At 41.4% G+C, this 17,304-nt stretch overlaps 2 protein-coding genes across 12 annotated transcripts in view; one reads left to right on the forward strand and one right to left on the reverse strand.

Annotated features, from left to right (window-relative positions):
• Nucleotides 1-15,076, forward strand: part of pnpla6 (patatin-like phospholipase domain containing 6) — a 58,682-nt gene extending 43,606 nt beyond the window's left edge. For 4 of the 7 annotated variants that reach the window (XM_028971025.1, XM_028971027.1, XM_028971026.1 and 1 more), the window contains 2 exons: nucleotides 4,006-4,154; nucleotides 4,297-4,893. In XM_028971025.1, coding sequence (XP_028826858.1) covers nucleotides 4,006-4,154; nucleotides 4,297-4,371 — 224 coding nt within the window. In that variant the 3' untranslated portion in view covers nucleotides 4,372-4,893. The other 3 variants (XR_003749028.1, XM_028971029.1, XM_028971028.1) reach the window with 3 other exon arrangements.
• r3hcc1l (R3H domain and coiled-coil containing 1-like) lies at nucleotides 4,896-10,997 on the reverse strand. Of its 5 annotated transcripts, none has more exons than XM_028971033.1 (8): nucleotides 10,930-10,997; nucleotides 10,282-10,339; nucleotides 9,610-10,168; nucleotides 9,263-9,444; nucleotides 8,318-8,388; nucleotides 7,681-7,776; nucleotides 7,461-7,601; nucleotides 4,896-5,185 (listed from the first exon to the last, which is right to left on the reverse strand). In XM_028971033.1, the coding sequence occupies exons 3-8, from the start codon at nucleotides 10,132-10,134 to the stop codon at nucleotides 5,133-5,135; spliced, it is 1,068 nt and encodes a 355-aa protein (XP_028826866.1). In that variant the 5' UTR covers nucleotides 10,135-10,168; nucleotides 10,282-10,339; nucleotides 10,930-10,997; the 3' UTR covers nucleotides 4,896-5,132. The 5 variants fall into 5 exon arrangements, with proteins under 5 accessions (XP_028826866.1, XP_028826867.1, XP_028826864.1 ...); XM_028971034.1 differs by lacking the exon at nucleotides 10,930-10,997 and adding an exon at nucleotides 10,872-10,901; XM_028971031.1 differs by lacking the exon at nucleotides 10,282-10,339 and having other exon boundaries at nucleotides 10,930-10,994.
• Nucleotides 15,077-17,304: the final 2,228 nt, after the last annotated feature.

Raw genomic sequence — 17,304 nt, forward strand, 5'->3', positions numbered from 1 at the left:
TCCTTGTGAATTCTATAGAAAGTTCTGGGATAAACTGGCTCCATTATTGCTAGACATGTATAATGAATCGTTTGACTCTGGCTGCCTTCCTCAAACCCTTTCACAAGCCACCATCTCACTGCTTTTAAAAAAAGGGCAAAGATCCTTTGTGCTGCTCATCCTACCGCCCAATCAGTTTGTTGAATGCAGATTTTAAACTTTTATCAAAATTGTTGGCTGTAAGACTGGAATCTACCCTTCCAAGCATCATCTCTGCAGACCAAACAGGATTTATCCGAAACAGACACTCTTTCTCTAACCTTAGATGTCTGTTTAATACAATTTATAACACTCCGGATCCCTCAGCTCAGGAGGTCCTCATATCACTTGATGCTGAAAAGGCTTTTGATAGAGTGGAATGGCCCTATCTTTTTCATACACTGGGAAGGTTTGGCTTTAAAACAAACTTCATTTCATGGATTAAGATACTTTACTCCTCACCGCAAGCATCTGTTAGAACAAATAATACTCAATCTGAATATTTCCCCCTCTATCGTTCGACTAGACATGGTTGCCCCTTAAGCCCTTTATTATTTGCGCTTGCAGTTGAACCTCTTTCAATTGCACTTAGGTCTAACACTCAGATTACTGGAATTGTTAGGAATGGGCGGGAGGTGAGAGTGTCCCTTTATGCAGATGACCTCTTGTTATATATCTCTAATTCACCAGTTTCAATCCCTGCTGCTCTTACTACTCTTCAATCATTCTCTGAGATTTCTGGTTATAAATTAAATTTGAATAAAAGTGAATTATTTCCCATTAGTACTGCTGCTAGGAATTACCCTCTTTATAGCTTACCCTTCAAAATTGCCCATCATAATTTTACATATCTTGGTGTCTGTGTCACATCTAAATTTGAAGATCTTTTAAAGGCTAATTTTGTTTCCTTGCTGTCTAAGGTTCGAGAGGATTGTGAACGGTGGTCCATTCTCAATCTGTCCCTGACTGCACATGTTAATACGGTGAAAATGAATATTTTACCACGTTTTTCTTACCTATTTCAATGCATACCAATATTTCTGCCTCAGTCATTTTTTCAGAAAGTTTACTCTGTGATCTCTGAGTTTATCTGGAACAAGAAAGTTCCAAGACTACGCAAACAATACTTACAAAGACCAAGAAAACTGGGTGGGTTAGCCTTACCACATTTTAGGTTTTATTACTGGGCATCTAATATTAGGATCCTCAAATACTGGCTTCAGTCCGAACCATCAGATGCTCAAATCAATTGGTTGGCAATAGAAGCAAATTCGGTCAAACCTACATCTCTTGAGAGCTTTAGTGCACTCTGCTATTCTGTCTTTCACTTTGCCTTATACTAAAAATAGGATTGTTAGAACTACTCTCAGAATTTGGGTGCAGTTTAAACGGTGCTTTGGGTTACAAACTTCTTCCATCTATGCCCCGCTGGCGGAAAATCACCAGTTCCCTCCATCTCTGGTTGATGATCTGTTCTCTATGTGGTCAAAAGCTGGAATTCACTGTTTTAAAGACCTATACATAGACAATGTCTTTGCCTCTTTCTCACAACTGCTTCATAAATATTCTCTTCCTCAGCATCATTTCTTTAGATACTTGCAGGTGCATAGCTTTGCTCATCATACCTTTCCCACATTTCCAAATCTACCCCCAGACTCTGTTTTAGATGACCTTCTTAAACCAACTCCATCTCTGAAAGGTTCGGTTTCTCATACTTATAATCAGATTTTTAATATATGTACTAATTCACTAACCCCTCTGAAGACACTTTGGGAAGAGATTCCTGATGAGATTTGGGAGGAGGTTTTGCTGCGAGTTCATGGATCATCTATTTGTTCTAGACTTGGCCTCATACAGTTTAAAATCTTACACCGTTCATATTACACTAAGCTGCGGTTATCACAAATCTATGAGGGCGTCAGTCCTTTGTGTGACCGATGTCAGCAGTCCCCTGCCAATATTATTCATATGTTCTGGCTTTGCCCTTCTTTACACCAGTACTGGACTGAAATATTTGACATGTTGTCAGAATTTGTGGGGAAAAGAATAGTTTGGGGTTTTCTCCTCACCTTCTTCATTATCTGTTCATCAAAGGGACATGCTGGCCTTCTCTACCTTACTGGCAAGAAGACTAATTACAACAAACTGGAAATCCTCGAAACCTCCCAGCCAAATTCACTGGATACGAGATATTCTTTATTTTGTTAAACTGGAAAGGATAAGACTTTCACTTAGGGGTTCCCTTAAGACATTTAAAAAGATATGGGGTCCTTTCTTTGATCTGGTTAAGAATAAGAATTTCCCTTCTGGTCCTGGGTGATACAGTCCGCGTCTCGGTGGAGCTCTGCAGAGGTGGTTTTAAATTTATTTACTTATTTATTTATTTTTGTATAGGTTGATGGTGGGGGTGGATTGTAGGCTGGGTTTTTTTTTTTCTTTTGGTTTGTTTTGTGTGTTTTCTTTTTTTTTTTTCCCTCTTTATTTTTATTTATTTTATTTTTTTTGGGTGTAATATCTGAATGTGTATGTATGTATGTATCAATATATATATATATATATTTTTATTATTATTATCCTTTTTCTTCTGTTTGGTTGTCTAGGTTTGAGAGTTTGAGCTGTTTTCTTTTGTAACCTTATGAGAATATTGCTATTGCCTATGCTATAATTCTAATAAACAAAGTTTAAAAAAAAAAAAAGTGTGACATTTTAGCGTAGACAAAAAAATACAGATGGTACTAAAAAACATTGAAATGATTAATGAAGGTGCCAAGTAAGAAAATAATGTGCAAATTATTGGCCTGCATTAAGCAAATTAAAACACTGAGGAGACTGCTGACTGTCTCCAACAGGATAGTAGAGAACTATCATCACAGCACATGCAAATTCCCACTTGTGGGACTAATAAAGGTTGATCTTATCTTAAATGTATGTAACAATGGTAAATTTGGATAACGTTGAAATTAAGTAGAAGTGACATTGCATAAGATTATCAATGTTAAAACAATGTTAAATCAAACAATTTGGTCCATCAGCTGACAATTCTTGTGATTACAGAAATTTTCGTTGGACCTGAGTTGAGAGCTTTTATTCTTGTACAAGGAGACAAGTCAACACAGCGGTACAGGATTGTTCCTTTTATACAGTAGATATTAGAAGGTAGTATTAGTACAGAGAGAGAGAGGAACTTTCTATTATGCGTCAGCATTTCTTAAAGTTGTTAGTGTTCGGTTGTATCTACGAGACCTTCAGCGTCGCCTGTCAGCAATGATGCACTCCTGAAATCTTCAGGAATGCGATTAATGTCAACAATATGGTTAAGTTGGATTATATGCTGGTTAGTTGAATATAGTGGAATATAATGAGTAAAGAACAACTGTTAGTTAAGTTAACTCAGTTAAGTTCATAAGCAGAAATGTAGGAGAACCAATCAGAAGCGTCCAGCTACCAGTCAATATAGCCGGAGGACATTTTGCATCAAAAAATGCAAAGCAATAGAAAAAGTGTCACGTGTCCCATTACTTTATAATGTCGGATGCTGGCCAGGCTGTGTGCACCGGGCTTACGGTGTAGTTTGTGGGTTGGGAAAAGCAAGCTACACAGTTATTATTAAACTTATCACTAAGGTTCTGTGTTTTAATATTAAAATTGCAATCATAAATATTTCAATAAGTTACAGTAATTTGATTTTCCTACTGGTAGTTTTCTAAATACCTGCTCATATGAATGTTATAAAGGAAAATAAAAACCTTTGACTGCAAAACACTGCAAAACTACCTTCACAGTAGCGTACATCCCTCCGTACATCCTAACCACTTAACATCAACTTCTACGGATAAATGAGACTAAATAAATATATATATATAAAAATACCCACACAACCAAACAGGGTAAACGGTCCTAAAACAGATCTGCATCCACAGACCCATTTATCATTTCACTGTTACCATCATTCGGATTCCTTTATCTAATGTATCTTCTTCTGAGCAGCAGCTGAAGAGTCGGATTGTCTGACGGAGTATGAGGAAGACTGCATGGACACTGTCAAAGAGGAAGAGGGGGAGGGGGAGGAGGAAGAGGATGAAGCCTATGATCCAGACCACTCCCCTGAGTGGGGCCCCAGCGTAGCCTTCCAAACGGTACACCAACCTTCTCACGGGACACCTATGTCCTTATGTACAATACGTTGTGCTACAGTGTTCTGCTGTGACCTGACGTCCAATGTGGAATATCCTTGTTGCTGTCAAACTCGCATTAATTAGACTGTCTTAATTTGTACAGGATGAGAAGTCAGTCCATCAGAGGAGAAAACACACTGGTGACTCCACCACCTGCTCAGAGATCTCCGACTGCTGACCCAACTGGATTCACAATGTATCAGAATGCAAATGAAGGGACAAGAGAAACAAAACTTGGGTATAAAACATTACCACAAAGGAATTCACCTTTACATAGATGTTGATGTAGACTTAAATGACAAATTCCTGCATTTTATGATTTTACTCTTTTATGGAGAATCAGCTGCCTGTCATTTCTGTTTTTACTGTTTAGTCACTTTTTAAACACAGAAACAATGCAAATGGTTGTTGATATTTGTGAAAAAAATAACACTTATTATTCTGCATTGTTTGCTGTTATATTTTTTCATTTACAGTTCGGAGATGTTTAATGTGGAGGGACTAGAAATTTACAAGAATTACATAAGAAATGCTAGTTAATTCCAACGGTTTGACATTGAGAAGAACGTAAAAGTGTACGATAAAGCAACTAATATTTGACTTAAGTGAAGAGAAATGCTGATATTGATAATACTGTGATTTTGTGTGGGGGAGGGTCCCTTACAAAATAAAAGGGTGCTGCATGGCACTTCGGACCATAGGTTATGTAGAAGACTTTATTTCTTTGACATTTTTTTCCAGTTAAGAGAAAAACTGTAAAACTGCTATGAGATAAATCATATAAACAAACACTTTCAGTGCAAGAGTTCAGAAGAAAAATTACAAACTCATTCCACAGGACCGTTCATCCAATCACACAACTGGTCACGGACTCCCTGCGGCTCGGCTGCATTCTTCAGGATCCAGGCTGGCTGAGGACAGTCTGGAAGGCCCAATGGTTCACCTGCCCTCCCATGCATCCTCTCGCTGCTGTGCGGCCAAGCGCTTTTGTTCTAGAGGCAAAAGAATAAATACAAATCCAGTGCAGCCATTAGAACAACCACTGAAACCATCTCCACACTCTACAGTTCCTGACAAGTCTAGTCGCTTATCTATTTTGTAGAAACAGCTGCTATTAACCTGACTTAATTAACCAATTGGTGTTAGAAATAGCTCATATGAAAAGCTAAAACCCTACCAAATGATGTTAAATGCATTGAAATTAATTAGTTTCACTGAAAAAAAAAAAAATCATTTAATCAAGACAGAAAGGTCAAATTTTGGCAAGACAGAAGTTTTTAGTCTATACAGAAATTGAACAAATTTACTGCAAATACAAAAATGTCAGCAAATTAAGTAGTGGTGCTGTGAGATCCCAATGTAATATCTTGACTTCCATGAGCTTGAAGGACTGCATCCATGCGGTTTGGCAAGGATTCATACAATTTATTGATGAAGTCATCAGGAATAGCAAAGAAAGCAGTCTTGAATGCCTCCCAGAGTTCATCAATATTCTTTGGTTTCATCTTCCATGCTTCCTCTTCCATCCTACCCCACACATGCTAAACGATGTTCATGTCGGGTGACTGGGATGGCCAATCCTGGAGCATCTTTATCTTCTTCGCCTTGAGGAACTTTGATGTGGAGATAGAAGTATGTGATGGAGCACCATCCTGCTGCAGAATTTGGCCTCTTTTATGGTTGGGAATATAAAAGGTAGCTAAGATTTCTTGGTATTTCAGACTATTAATGTTGCTTTCCACCCTGCAGATCTCTCGCACACCCTGTAACCCCAGACCATGATTTTGGCGCCACCAAACTTCACTGTTTTCTGGGTGAATCTCGGATCCATGCAGGCTCCAGTTGGTCTCCTGCAATATTTGCGGTGACTGTGGTGTAATTCAACAGAAGATTCATCTGAAAAACCCACCATCTGCCACTTTTCCAGCGTCCATCCTATTAGCAGCCTGTGGACCTTGGCAAATGCCACACGGTTTTTCAATTGTCTTCTGTTTAGTGCTGGCTTCTGGACACTGATTCGACCACGGAGTCCATTTCGAGACAGAATTCGACAAACTGTTCTGGTTGACACAGGGACTTCAGGTGAACAGGTCTTGTGGAGCTCTGCTGCGGTGGAAAATGGGCTGGCCTTGGATTTTGGAGCCAACAAACTACTTCTCAAGCAGTTGTCTTGCAGGGTCTGCCTGACCTGGGCTTGTCAAAAACGTCTCCAGTCTCTTCAAATCTTTTTTTGATCCTCTGTACTTGACGCTGAGACACATTGAAGGTGTCTGCCACATCAGCAGTGGATCTGGTCTTCAGCCTCTTGATAATCAACACTTTAGTCTCAGGGTGAATGTTAGGCATGTTTGCAGAGGTCTAGTTGCAGTTGATGTGAAGGTCTAGTGAACTGGGCTTCTTTTTATACACACCGGAGACCTCATTGATCCATTATTAGTTACAGGCAGAGCTCATACGACAAGGCGACAACACTTATGTCTTTGCAAAAATGGACTCAATGGGCTTTACCAAGCTTTGAATATTAGAATACTTTTTGACAGTTTCGTTTTGCACTGAAACATTATTACAAAAGCTGTTGGGAATAAAATGAGCCATTTCTTGTAAAAAAAAAAAAAAAAATCTTGATTAAAAATATATTTCAACGGCACTTGTTCTACAAGCGACAAGACTTTTGTCAGGGACTGTATATCTCCTGGGTTGATTTGAGCAGCTTAAGAAAAAAAAATAAAAAAATGCAATGAAAGGGCAAAGCTCAGGATTTATGTGCACACACTGTACAGTCCAATACTCTGATGCAACCTGACGTTGAATAAGAAGCAGAAGAAGCCACATCATTTGCGATGCTCGCCAAAGCAAGACGCTCTGCTTTGGCCGTTCGAAAAAACGTGAGCATCCAGACAGGCTCCTCTCGTTCGTTTTTATTTTGTAATAATAATGTACTGCACACTGCGGTGGGCTGATGCCATGCACACGAGTAATCATGCAGAACATTCAGGGAAAGTAACCTCTACTCATTTTCTATGTTTTTTTACGTTTTTTATGCTTTATTATGCTTTTTTTTTTTTTTTTTTGTTACTGTCTCACATTGTTTAAATAAACCTACCATTGAAATTATAGACTGATCATTTATTTGTTAGTAGGTAAACTTACAAAATCAGCAGGGGTTCGAACAAGTTTTCCCTGACTATATCTTATATAGTGCTTGGCAAAATCACAGTTATAATCACAACTGTTCATGTTTATTAATATACCATTTCAATGGATTACCTCTGGCATCCCGGAGCTTCTTCTTCTCTGCTTCCCGCTCCGCTACGCTCCTGGGACTCCGGACTCCCAGCGCTCCGGTCACCAACCTGTGGGCCAAAGCCGAACTCGTCTGTGGTCTCTCCTTAGCCGGGAGGAAAATGTCTTGCCAAAAAAAAAAAAAAGGAACAATGAAGAAATTTCAGCAAAAGCTCTAAAATGAATGTTAAATATGATCGAGTACCTGAGCAGCCGTGCGCCATGGCTTTAGTGGCAGCGGAGGCTTTGGAGAGAGGCCGCACCTTCATTATGATGTGCTTGGACCGCAGTGCCTCTCGAGCTACAAGTCATCGTGTGACATGAGCAATGAGTAATGATGGATGGTTTGAAAGCACTGTGAATTAGTTTTGAGGCATTGAAACAATCTGACAAACATCTCCACAGCAAAACACATGACATTTTTTCAGTTCAGTTCCCAGTATGGGCCATGTCGGACTGTCCATTTCAGTAAATATTGGAAAAAAGCTTTAATATGTTCCAAGTTAGAATTGGTCTGGGCAGTACGGTGATCAGCAACATGGCCTCATACCTCCAAGTTTGTGAGTTTGAATCCCAGCTAAGACCTTGTACCCACAGTACTAAGCAGTTGAGGATAGTGCGTGAGAAGTGAGGCTGAATTTGTTATAAGAGGACATTTAATTAAAGAAAAATTTGCTATTAGGATCCTGATGGAGTTTCTTTTTTCATTCTGAAAATCAGTCCCGCCTCGTAAAGTTGAGCTCTCAAAGTTGAGATGTTGGTTTGGGAGAGGTAGTTTATGGGAAAACGTGAGGCGCTGTAACCAGATTAAATACTAGTCTATTGTGGTAAGGACACATTACCTGCAATGGGACTGCTGAAGAGACCGAGGGCGTGCGTGTCATCCACCCACTTTATATCAAACCCCCTCTGCCTGGGGAGAAAGTTCAAGTGTTCCAACTCAGGTATCACTTGCTTTTGTATGAACTCAGAATGATCACATTTACATAACACATAAATGAGAATACCATGGAATATACACCATTAATACCATACGTTACATATACCAATTCATATGTATGTACACCAATGAATTACCATATTAGACCACTAATAGGCAAGGCGATTAATACTAGAATATGGGAGCAACACATGCAGTACCACTTACATTTACCGCATTTATCAGACGCCCTTATCCAGAGCGACTTACAATCAGTAGATACAGGGACAGTCCCCCCCTGGAGACACTCAGGGTTAAGTGTCTTTCTCAGGGACACCTGGGACTTATGGTTCATAGGCAAGTGTGTTGCCCACTATGCTACTACCAACTGGGGCGGTAGGGGTGTTGAAATTAATCGTATAATCTACGCGATGCAGACGTGGACGATTCTACGTTGATGCAGTCTAGAATATGATTAATTACATCATAATGACGTGGTTTTTTGGCGACAACAACAGAAAAAATGCATCAGAATGCATCGATAATCACACCATTGAAAATCGGAATTGATTCGAATCGTGAGACCAGTGAAGGTCCACACCTCTACTTTTGCAGGATAAACTAGCCCGCAAGTAAACACTCTGGTGCGATGATTTTAGCAACTCTGGGTCCAAGCACTTCTAGGGCTGCAGGAAGGCAAACACCGAATTTACAATCGAGCCACGGACAACCAACTGGTTTCAGTCCCATAGAACAGCAACAAAGCTAATATATCCCAGCCACTACACTTTAGGAATTATTCCCACACTGTGGGTTTGGATAAAAAGCGGATTGCGTCCACTTTATTGGCAGAGAAAAGGGCACATACTGATACGACTGGAAAGCACGGAGCAAATCTTCCGTCTTGAACTCTGCAGGGAAGTCATATATCTCCACAATGTGTGAAAGTTCATCTTCGCTGAGCTCCACCTCCTCTTCTGGGGACCAGTTGTAATAATCAAACCGAGGCTCCTGAACAGACGGTTTCTTATGTCCCACATTTCCAGAGATCTACAGACGAAAGGAGATTATGAAATTACACCAAATCGCAGATTCTTATTCGTGAACCTTCTTTACTTGTAAGGCTTTTGTAATGCCCATAAATGCAACTAACAAATTAATTATGCAAAAATCAAAAAGATTACAGGTAACACATTTTCCTTAATTTTTTAGTACCTCTTCGAGCAAGTGGTGCTCCAAGCAATCGCCGTCATCGTTGAACAGTGTGTCCCAGCTCTCCCCTTCCTCCTCGTTCTCTGGCGCAGCCACGTCAGCAGCAGACGGGCTTCCATGCTCGCAGGAGGTCACGACGTCTTCCCGGAATGTTCCCGTATTCCCTGTGTCTCCTTGGTCTCTCCGTGTCTCCTCTTTGTCGTCATCCCTTTGCTTCGAGTCCCCATCCTTGACGCAGATACCGTCATCTGAGGGACGTGACGTATTCTCGGCGTTTGTCTTACCGCCCCCCTTGTCTTTCTTATTCTTCGTGTTGTTTCTCCTGGCCTTGTCAGTGTAACGCGGGTGAGGTTTTGTTTTCTTCTCCGCCGCGTCTTGGGGGTTATTTTGGGGGTAATGCTTCAGCTGGGCACCCCCAGCTTGTCCAGCTTCGCGCGGTCTTCCTTCCGGCACATTGAGAGCCTGGGCTGCCTTTTTGGGCTGAGGCTGTGGCTTTTTCCTCCCCTCCATCGCTTGGTGCTCAGCCATGACACTGCCCTTTTCAGGAGTATTTTGTGCTGATCTACAGACAGAACAATTCATACACATGCTGTATATGGGCACAAGATACACTGCCTGATAATGAAAATAACTGTCCTCATTTCTTAAACAGATCATGAACAGTTTCTACCGTACCTGCCGGTGTTGAATCATGATCACCTAAAAAAAGGTGTTGCTCGATCAGGTCTGGTTTCTGCAACCATTAAGTCGGATATAAAAGTCAGACGACCGAATGATCACACTTTTGCATCGCTGAATGCGTATTTTAACGCAGCCTTGCCAGGATCCAAAAGGCTCTAACTGTGATAGAACGAATGATAAACTGATTTTTCCAAGGTGAGAAATGGAAAAGAAGTTTATTGGGAGAGTGGCGAATGCATGATTCACTCGGAGCTAACTGGGTCCAGTCAAATATTGTTTTTGGGACAGGAAGTGTCCATGATGCCTTTGCGATCACATTTTAGCTATACTTTCATCATCCCTCATCCACTACAGTGCCAATGCACTACAATCGGTCCAGTTGACTTAAACTCTTGTCACATGGTAAACTAGGAAAACCAACAAAGCCTCAACAATGACTCTCCAGTGTTTGGCAAAGGCTGTTAAAAGATGATTTAACTCAGACTAATCGGATCAGTCATCCAAAGGATCAACGCCGACAGGAACTGAAACGCAAAGGCTGCGCTGACTGCGATTTGATTGTGAGAGAGGTTTATTCCACCTACCGGCCTGGATGCACAATTAAACGTCACAAATTACCGCGTGATAAATAAATCCACTCACCGACTTTCGTAGCCTCAATAACGCGGATGTTTGTTAGCGGAAAAAATGGTCGCGGTCTTTTTTACGTCACATCGCGTTGCATTGTGGGAAATGTGGTTTCTTTTTTGCGTTGTAAATGTATGCGATAACATACAGAAAACAAACAAGACCGAGCATTCATGATATGCACACTCTTAAGGCTGTGCAATTGGGCAATTAGTTCACTGTACAAACTCAAAAATATTTTATACAAACGTTTTTGTTTCTAGGATCTAGCAATCCTGTGAATCACTAACCTAATATTTTGTTGTATGACCACCGTATTTTTTTTATAACTGCTTCACATCTGTGTGGCATGGAGTCAACCTACTTATGGCACCTTTCAGCTGTTATTCCACTCCCATGATTATTCCCATGTTATTCCCATGATTCTTTAACAACATTCCACAATATCATTTACATTTCTTGGTTTTGCTTCAGAAACAGCATTTTTGATATCACCCAACAAATTCTTGATTGGATTAAGGTCCGGAGATTGGGCTGGCCAATCCATAACATTAATTTTGTTTGGTTTGGAACCAAGACATTGCACATTTACTGGTGTGTTTGGGGTCATTGTCTTGTTGGGGGGCAAATCAATTCCCCCAATAACATATGAGTAACATAAACAGTGGATACGTAAAGTATTCAGACCCCCTTAAATATTTCACTCTTTGTTATATTGCAGCCATTTGCTATAATCATTTAAGTTCATTTTTTTCCTCATTAATGTACAACCCCATATTGACAGAAATTTTTGCAGATTTATTAACAAAGAAAATCTGAAATATCACATGGTCCTAAGTATTCAGATCCTTTGCTGTGACACTCATATACAGTATTTAACTCAGGTTCTTTCCATTTATTCTGATCATCCTTAAGATGGTTCTATACCTTCATTTGAGTCCAGCTGTGTTTGATTATACTTATTGGACTGGATTAGAAAAGTCACACCCCTGTCTATATAAGCCCTTACAGCTCACAATGCATTTCAGAGTAAATGAAAATTGTAAGGTCAAAGGAACAGCCTGAAGACCTCAGAGACAGAATTGTGGCAAGGCACAGATCTGGCCAAAGTTACAATTTTTTTTTGGTTCACTTAAAGCTATCCGGGGAGAAGAGCCTCAGTGAGAGAGGTAAAGAAGAACCCAAAGAACACCATGGCTGAGCCCCAGGGGATGCAGTTGGGAAAAAATGTTGAAAGTCAACCATCACCACAGCCCTCCAGTCGGGGCTTTATAGCAGAGTGGCCATGACTGTCTGCCAGGGACAGGACGACTGGTCGCAATCAATGTAAAGATGAATGCGGCCAAGTACAGGGATATCCTGGATGAAAACATTCTCCAGAGTGCTCAGGATCTCAGACTGGGCTGAAGGTTTACCTTCCAAAGGAGTGGCTTCACAACAACTCTGTGACTGTACTTGAATGGCCCAGCTAGAGCCCGGAGCGCTGGGGCAAAGGGTCTGAATGCTTGGGACCATGTGATATTTCTTTGTTAATAAATCTGCAAAAATGTCAAGAATTGTGTTTTTTTGTTAATATGGGGTTCTGTGTGTACATTAATGAAAAAAAAAGAACTTAAATGATTTTAGCAAATGGCTGCAATATAACAAAGAGTGAAACATTTAAGGGGGTCTGAATACTTTCCGTACCCACTGTAGTTTAACATATGTTGCCTTTCCTGCCTAGCGCATTTGTGTGTGATCGAGATCGGGGCTACTGCGGCTCGTGGTACATGGCAACTACACAGGTCCTGCAAACAAATCAGGCAGGTCTTTTCTGTTTCTCTCAAATGGGAATCACTGATATGTCCCAATGCATCTGCAAGATGTATATTTCAACTTCCAATCTGGCAGAATCAGTGACACTCAGGAATAGACAGTGGCAATTCAGGATAGTTTGGTGATGACTGGAAAGTTGCCCGCCTCGAAAAACTGGAAGCGATAGCAACCCAAGCTGTATACTTCACGAGGGATTGCTATGAAAAACCCTACTGAGATATATCCCCAGCGGAGCCCCAACCTGATAGACTCAATGGTATGGTAATGGTAGCCCAGCAGCTGAGCGCAAACCTAGACAGTAAAAATATCCATGAAGTATATAAATCAGGATTTAGACCTCATCATAGTACTGAGACAGCACTGGTTAAAGTGGTTAATGACCTGCTGTTGGCCTCTGATCAGGGACTCATCTCGTTGCTTGTCCTGCTTGACCTGAGTGCAGCGTTTGTCACTATCGATCACGCTATTCTCCATGCCAGGTTTGAGAATGTTGTTGGGATTAAGGGAACAGCCCTTGTATGGTTCAAATCATATCTGACTGATCGGTATCAGTTTATGGACATTAATGGTGATTCATCTTCACATAGTAAAGTAGAGTTTGGTGTTCCACAAGGTTCTGTCCTAGGTACGTTACTATTTTCCTTATACATGTTACCTTTAGGTGACGTCATTCGCAAACACGGTATCAGCTTTCATTGCTACGCTGACGACACACAGCTGTATCTGTAAGCAATGCCAGATCAGAGGCAGCAGGTGGGGAAAATGTCCCAGCTCAATATACATGAGCAATATACCAGATAGTATTGTTTGTGTATTTCACATATGTCAGCTCCTACCCTCTCCCATGGACGATTAGGAAGGGGAGTCGTCAACAGCGGTTCTCTCTTCTGTGTTGGTCGTGTTTCCTGACAGTGTCTACAGCTGCTGACAAGTTGCTGAATGTCTTTTCCTATAGCTGGCCACCAAACACTTATTCCGGCTCTTTCTCTACATTTCACTATTCCTTGGTGTCCACTGTGAATCCTGGTAAGGACGTCGGCACGCATACTCTGTGGAATGATGATTCTGTCCCCACGTAGGACTAAACCTTGGGAAGTGGACAGGTGCTGCCTCACTCTTTAATATGGCTTCACAGCATGTGGAATGTCAGATGCATACTTGGGCCAGAATGCTAACACAGATGCTTCAGTAATCAAACGTTTTACGTTTTGAAATGCTTGATCTTGTGGCCCCCCCCATGTCCAGGGTGTGTCTTTACTTAGGAGGTCATTAAGAGGCTTTGTTACCTCAGACAGATGTGGAACATACCTGGCAAAGTAGTGGACCAGGCCCACCATCCTTCTTAATTCCAGAACATTCTTTGGTATCTCTAACAATCAGACCTCTATCTTGGTCTGATCTGGGCGTATACCCTGTGTGTCAATCACATGTCCCAGATAAACTTACCTGGTTCTGTCGCAGTAGACATTTCTCTGTGTTCAGCTTTATTCCGTCTTCGTCAATAGTGTGCAGCACACTCTGAAGTCTCATTTCATGTTGCTCCTGCATGTTTCCATACAATACAAATCCATACACCATACACATGAACACAGCAAATCCTTCTACATGCTTTAAGACTGCTGACTTCTCCCTCTGAAAGACTTCGGGTGCGCTAGTTATTCGAAAAGGTTGCCTACAAAAGAAATACATACCAAATGGCGTTATAAACGTTGTGAACTTGGCACTGTCCTCATTTAACAGTAACTGCCAAATGTCGCTAGCTGCATGCAGCAGTGAGAACTTTAGCCTGCGTTAGTTTGGGGAGAATGTCATCTATTGTGGGAAATACGCACTTTTCTCTCATGATTGCCTTATTCAGCTCTTTGAGATCAACGCAAATCCTGATCTGTCCATTCTTCTTTGTGACTGCCACCATGGGTGCACACCAGTCCGTAGGTTCGGTGATCTCCACAATCATGCAGCAACGGACCATTCTCTCCAGCCTCTTGATTAAGCCCATTGCCACTGATGCTTCACACCCTAGGAGGTTGTTCACAGTTGTTCCAGACACTACAAACAGCTTGATTCTGAACATATTATTCTTCAGTGTGGTTGTGGCTGTAAACAGTCCTTTGCAATGCAACTTTCCTCCGGGGCTATCAAAGTTAGTTGTAACAGTCCTGAACTGCAGTTCAAGTCTTTTCTGAAATCGCGCTTATATCAGTGTCTATTTTAAAGTTTACTTCTGTTCCGTGTATTAGGAGTGACACAGTCCATGCATTGCTTAATTCTTTTATGGTCTGTTTTTTTCCTAGGAAATGTGTTGCAATGGCGCCCTCTCGTCGTACACTGATGTCATTCACTTCGCGAGTGAAGGATCTCACCAAGAAGGGTGAGTGTGCCCTGGTTGTTTTGAACACACCGGAGTGGTGACACAACTTATCTGAGAGGAAAAGTAGTGGATAAGCTCCGCCTCTCACTATGCGGAGCCACTACTTCATCTATTATGGAGCAGCCTTGGGAAGCACTTTGACTGACCGACTCAAAGATTGGCTTCTTTACAGAGATCCAGCGAGGAGCTTGAGAACTGGTTAAGCCACCGGGCAGGCGTGGAGGAAGCTTGAGCCAGCAAGATCATTGGAATGGGACAACAGGGAGCATGGACCAAACCGGAGAATTTTCAGCAACATAAGATCACATGGTCCATTGTGTGGAAAGTAGACTTTTATAGAATTAGGTTCTTGGTCTAAGCCATATAAACCAACCTCCATGTCTGGGGAAAGACCAGCACACAATCCTGTTCCCAATGCTCAGGATCGGGGTCCCTGGAACACCATTTGAATTACTGCCCGAAAGCACTACAGAGGGGCGCTATCATTTGTACCATGATCAGGTGCTCAGGGCGATTGCTGACATCATAGCCTTGGTCATCAATACCAATGCTAATGAGAGGAAGCGAGCAAAGTAACAGGAGCTGATTGATGAACGTAAGAGGCAAGGCTGAAGGACGTACTGTGAGCCCTGGAGGTAAGATGCAGAGGATTTGCCAGGTGGTCACTCAGTGTATACACTGCTGGGCCTCACAGGAGAGGCAATGAAGAAGGCAATCAGATCCGCAACTGATGCCGGGTAAAAAGCCACAAGGTGGCTATGTATAAAGAGGGCTGATTCGTGGGGAATTGCTGTTGGCACACAGGCTGGGGTCTGATCAAACCCGATCAGGTCACCTGGGAGAGGTTGTCTGATGCCTGAAAGACCCGAAACACCCTATGGCCCCAGGTTACATCACTGATGACGTATCCCAGCGCATCTGCAAGATGTATCTTTCAACTATGTGCCTTATCATTTAATGTACTTTCAATGTACTTTGATGCATCTAATTAACTATTTTCCTTATACATAACACACATGCTTGGTAAGGTCTTAGTACACATTGCTGTAGTTAAGGAGAAAATAGCTTTTATGTTACCAAATCTAGTGTTAATTAAATTAATTTAAAATAAATAATTAAATGAATGCTGGCAACATCCCTGAGGGAACAGCACATCATATTACATCAGATGCACCTTAAAAGTGAAAATGACAGCCAATCGTTGCACTGGAGGCGGAGCCAGAGAACAGACATGCGACAACCACATACACAGGAACATAACAAATGTATATTCCTCCAAAGTAATAAAGATAAAGTGAAGTGATTGTCACACAGCAGCACAGCACACGATGCACACAGTGAAATTTGTCCTCTCCGTTTAACCCATCACCCTGAGTGAGCAGTGGGAAGCCATGACAGGCGCCCGGGGAGCAGTGTGTGGGGACGGTGCTTTGCTCAGTGGCACCTTGTCAGGTCGGGATTCAAATTTTTGTGTTTCCTTCATTTTTTGGAACAGCGTATATTTAGGTGATTTAAATAAGTTATTCTTTTGGAGTAATTTGAGCCTGAAGGAAGCACTACTATGAAAATTCAACTTTGCAGTGGCTAAAGAATCACTTTGGTTCTATCAAGAGATTTAAAGTTAAAATGTCCATGTAAGTCCATTGTAGTATTTCCTGTTTGCCAGTTGTTTTCTGATTTTCATGTGAGTGCTGCATCATACCAAATGCATATCCAATGATGTAATGCTACAATCACTTGCTGAAAAAAAGAATCACACTTGCCCATGTCCAGTTGGTGTATATTCATAAACCTTTAGCACAGGGAGCACAACTGACAAAAACAAGTAAATACACATTCCAAAATATGAAAAGACGAGACGACAAGGCTTCGTTACAGCAATACAAGAAACTTTAATTTAGACAAAGTCCATAACGCTGCATTTTTCAGGTCATCTGTTTTCAGTATAGAGTCTTCATTCCAGTCTTCATTTTCTCTGACCAAATCCACGGATGCTCCAGCAGTTGTTTTGCTTTTGGTCTCCTCGCTGGGTCTACTCTTAGACAATCCGACACAAAATCCTGGAAGCCCCTAGACCATTTGTGGGGTTCTTTCAGTCTTGGTGGTTCCTTGGTGTTTTTCCAGTAATCCAGTACCTCTAACATTTTTTTTTTTTTAACAGAGGTCTGCACTCTGCTAACTCCATGATTGTGATGCCTAGTGAC

The sequence above is a fragment of the Denticeps clupeoides genome, chromosome 3, assembly GCF_900700375.1.
Source record: "Denticeps clupeoides chromosome 3, fDenClu1.1, whole genome shotgun sequence".
NCBI classification, from domain to species: Eukaryota; Metazoa; Chordata; class Actinopteri; order Clupeiformes; family Denticipitidae; genus Denticeps; species Denticeps clupeoides.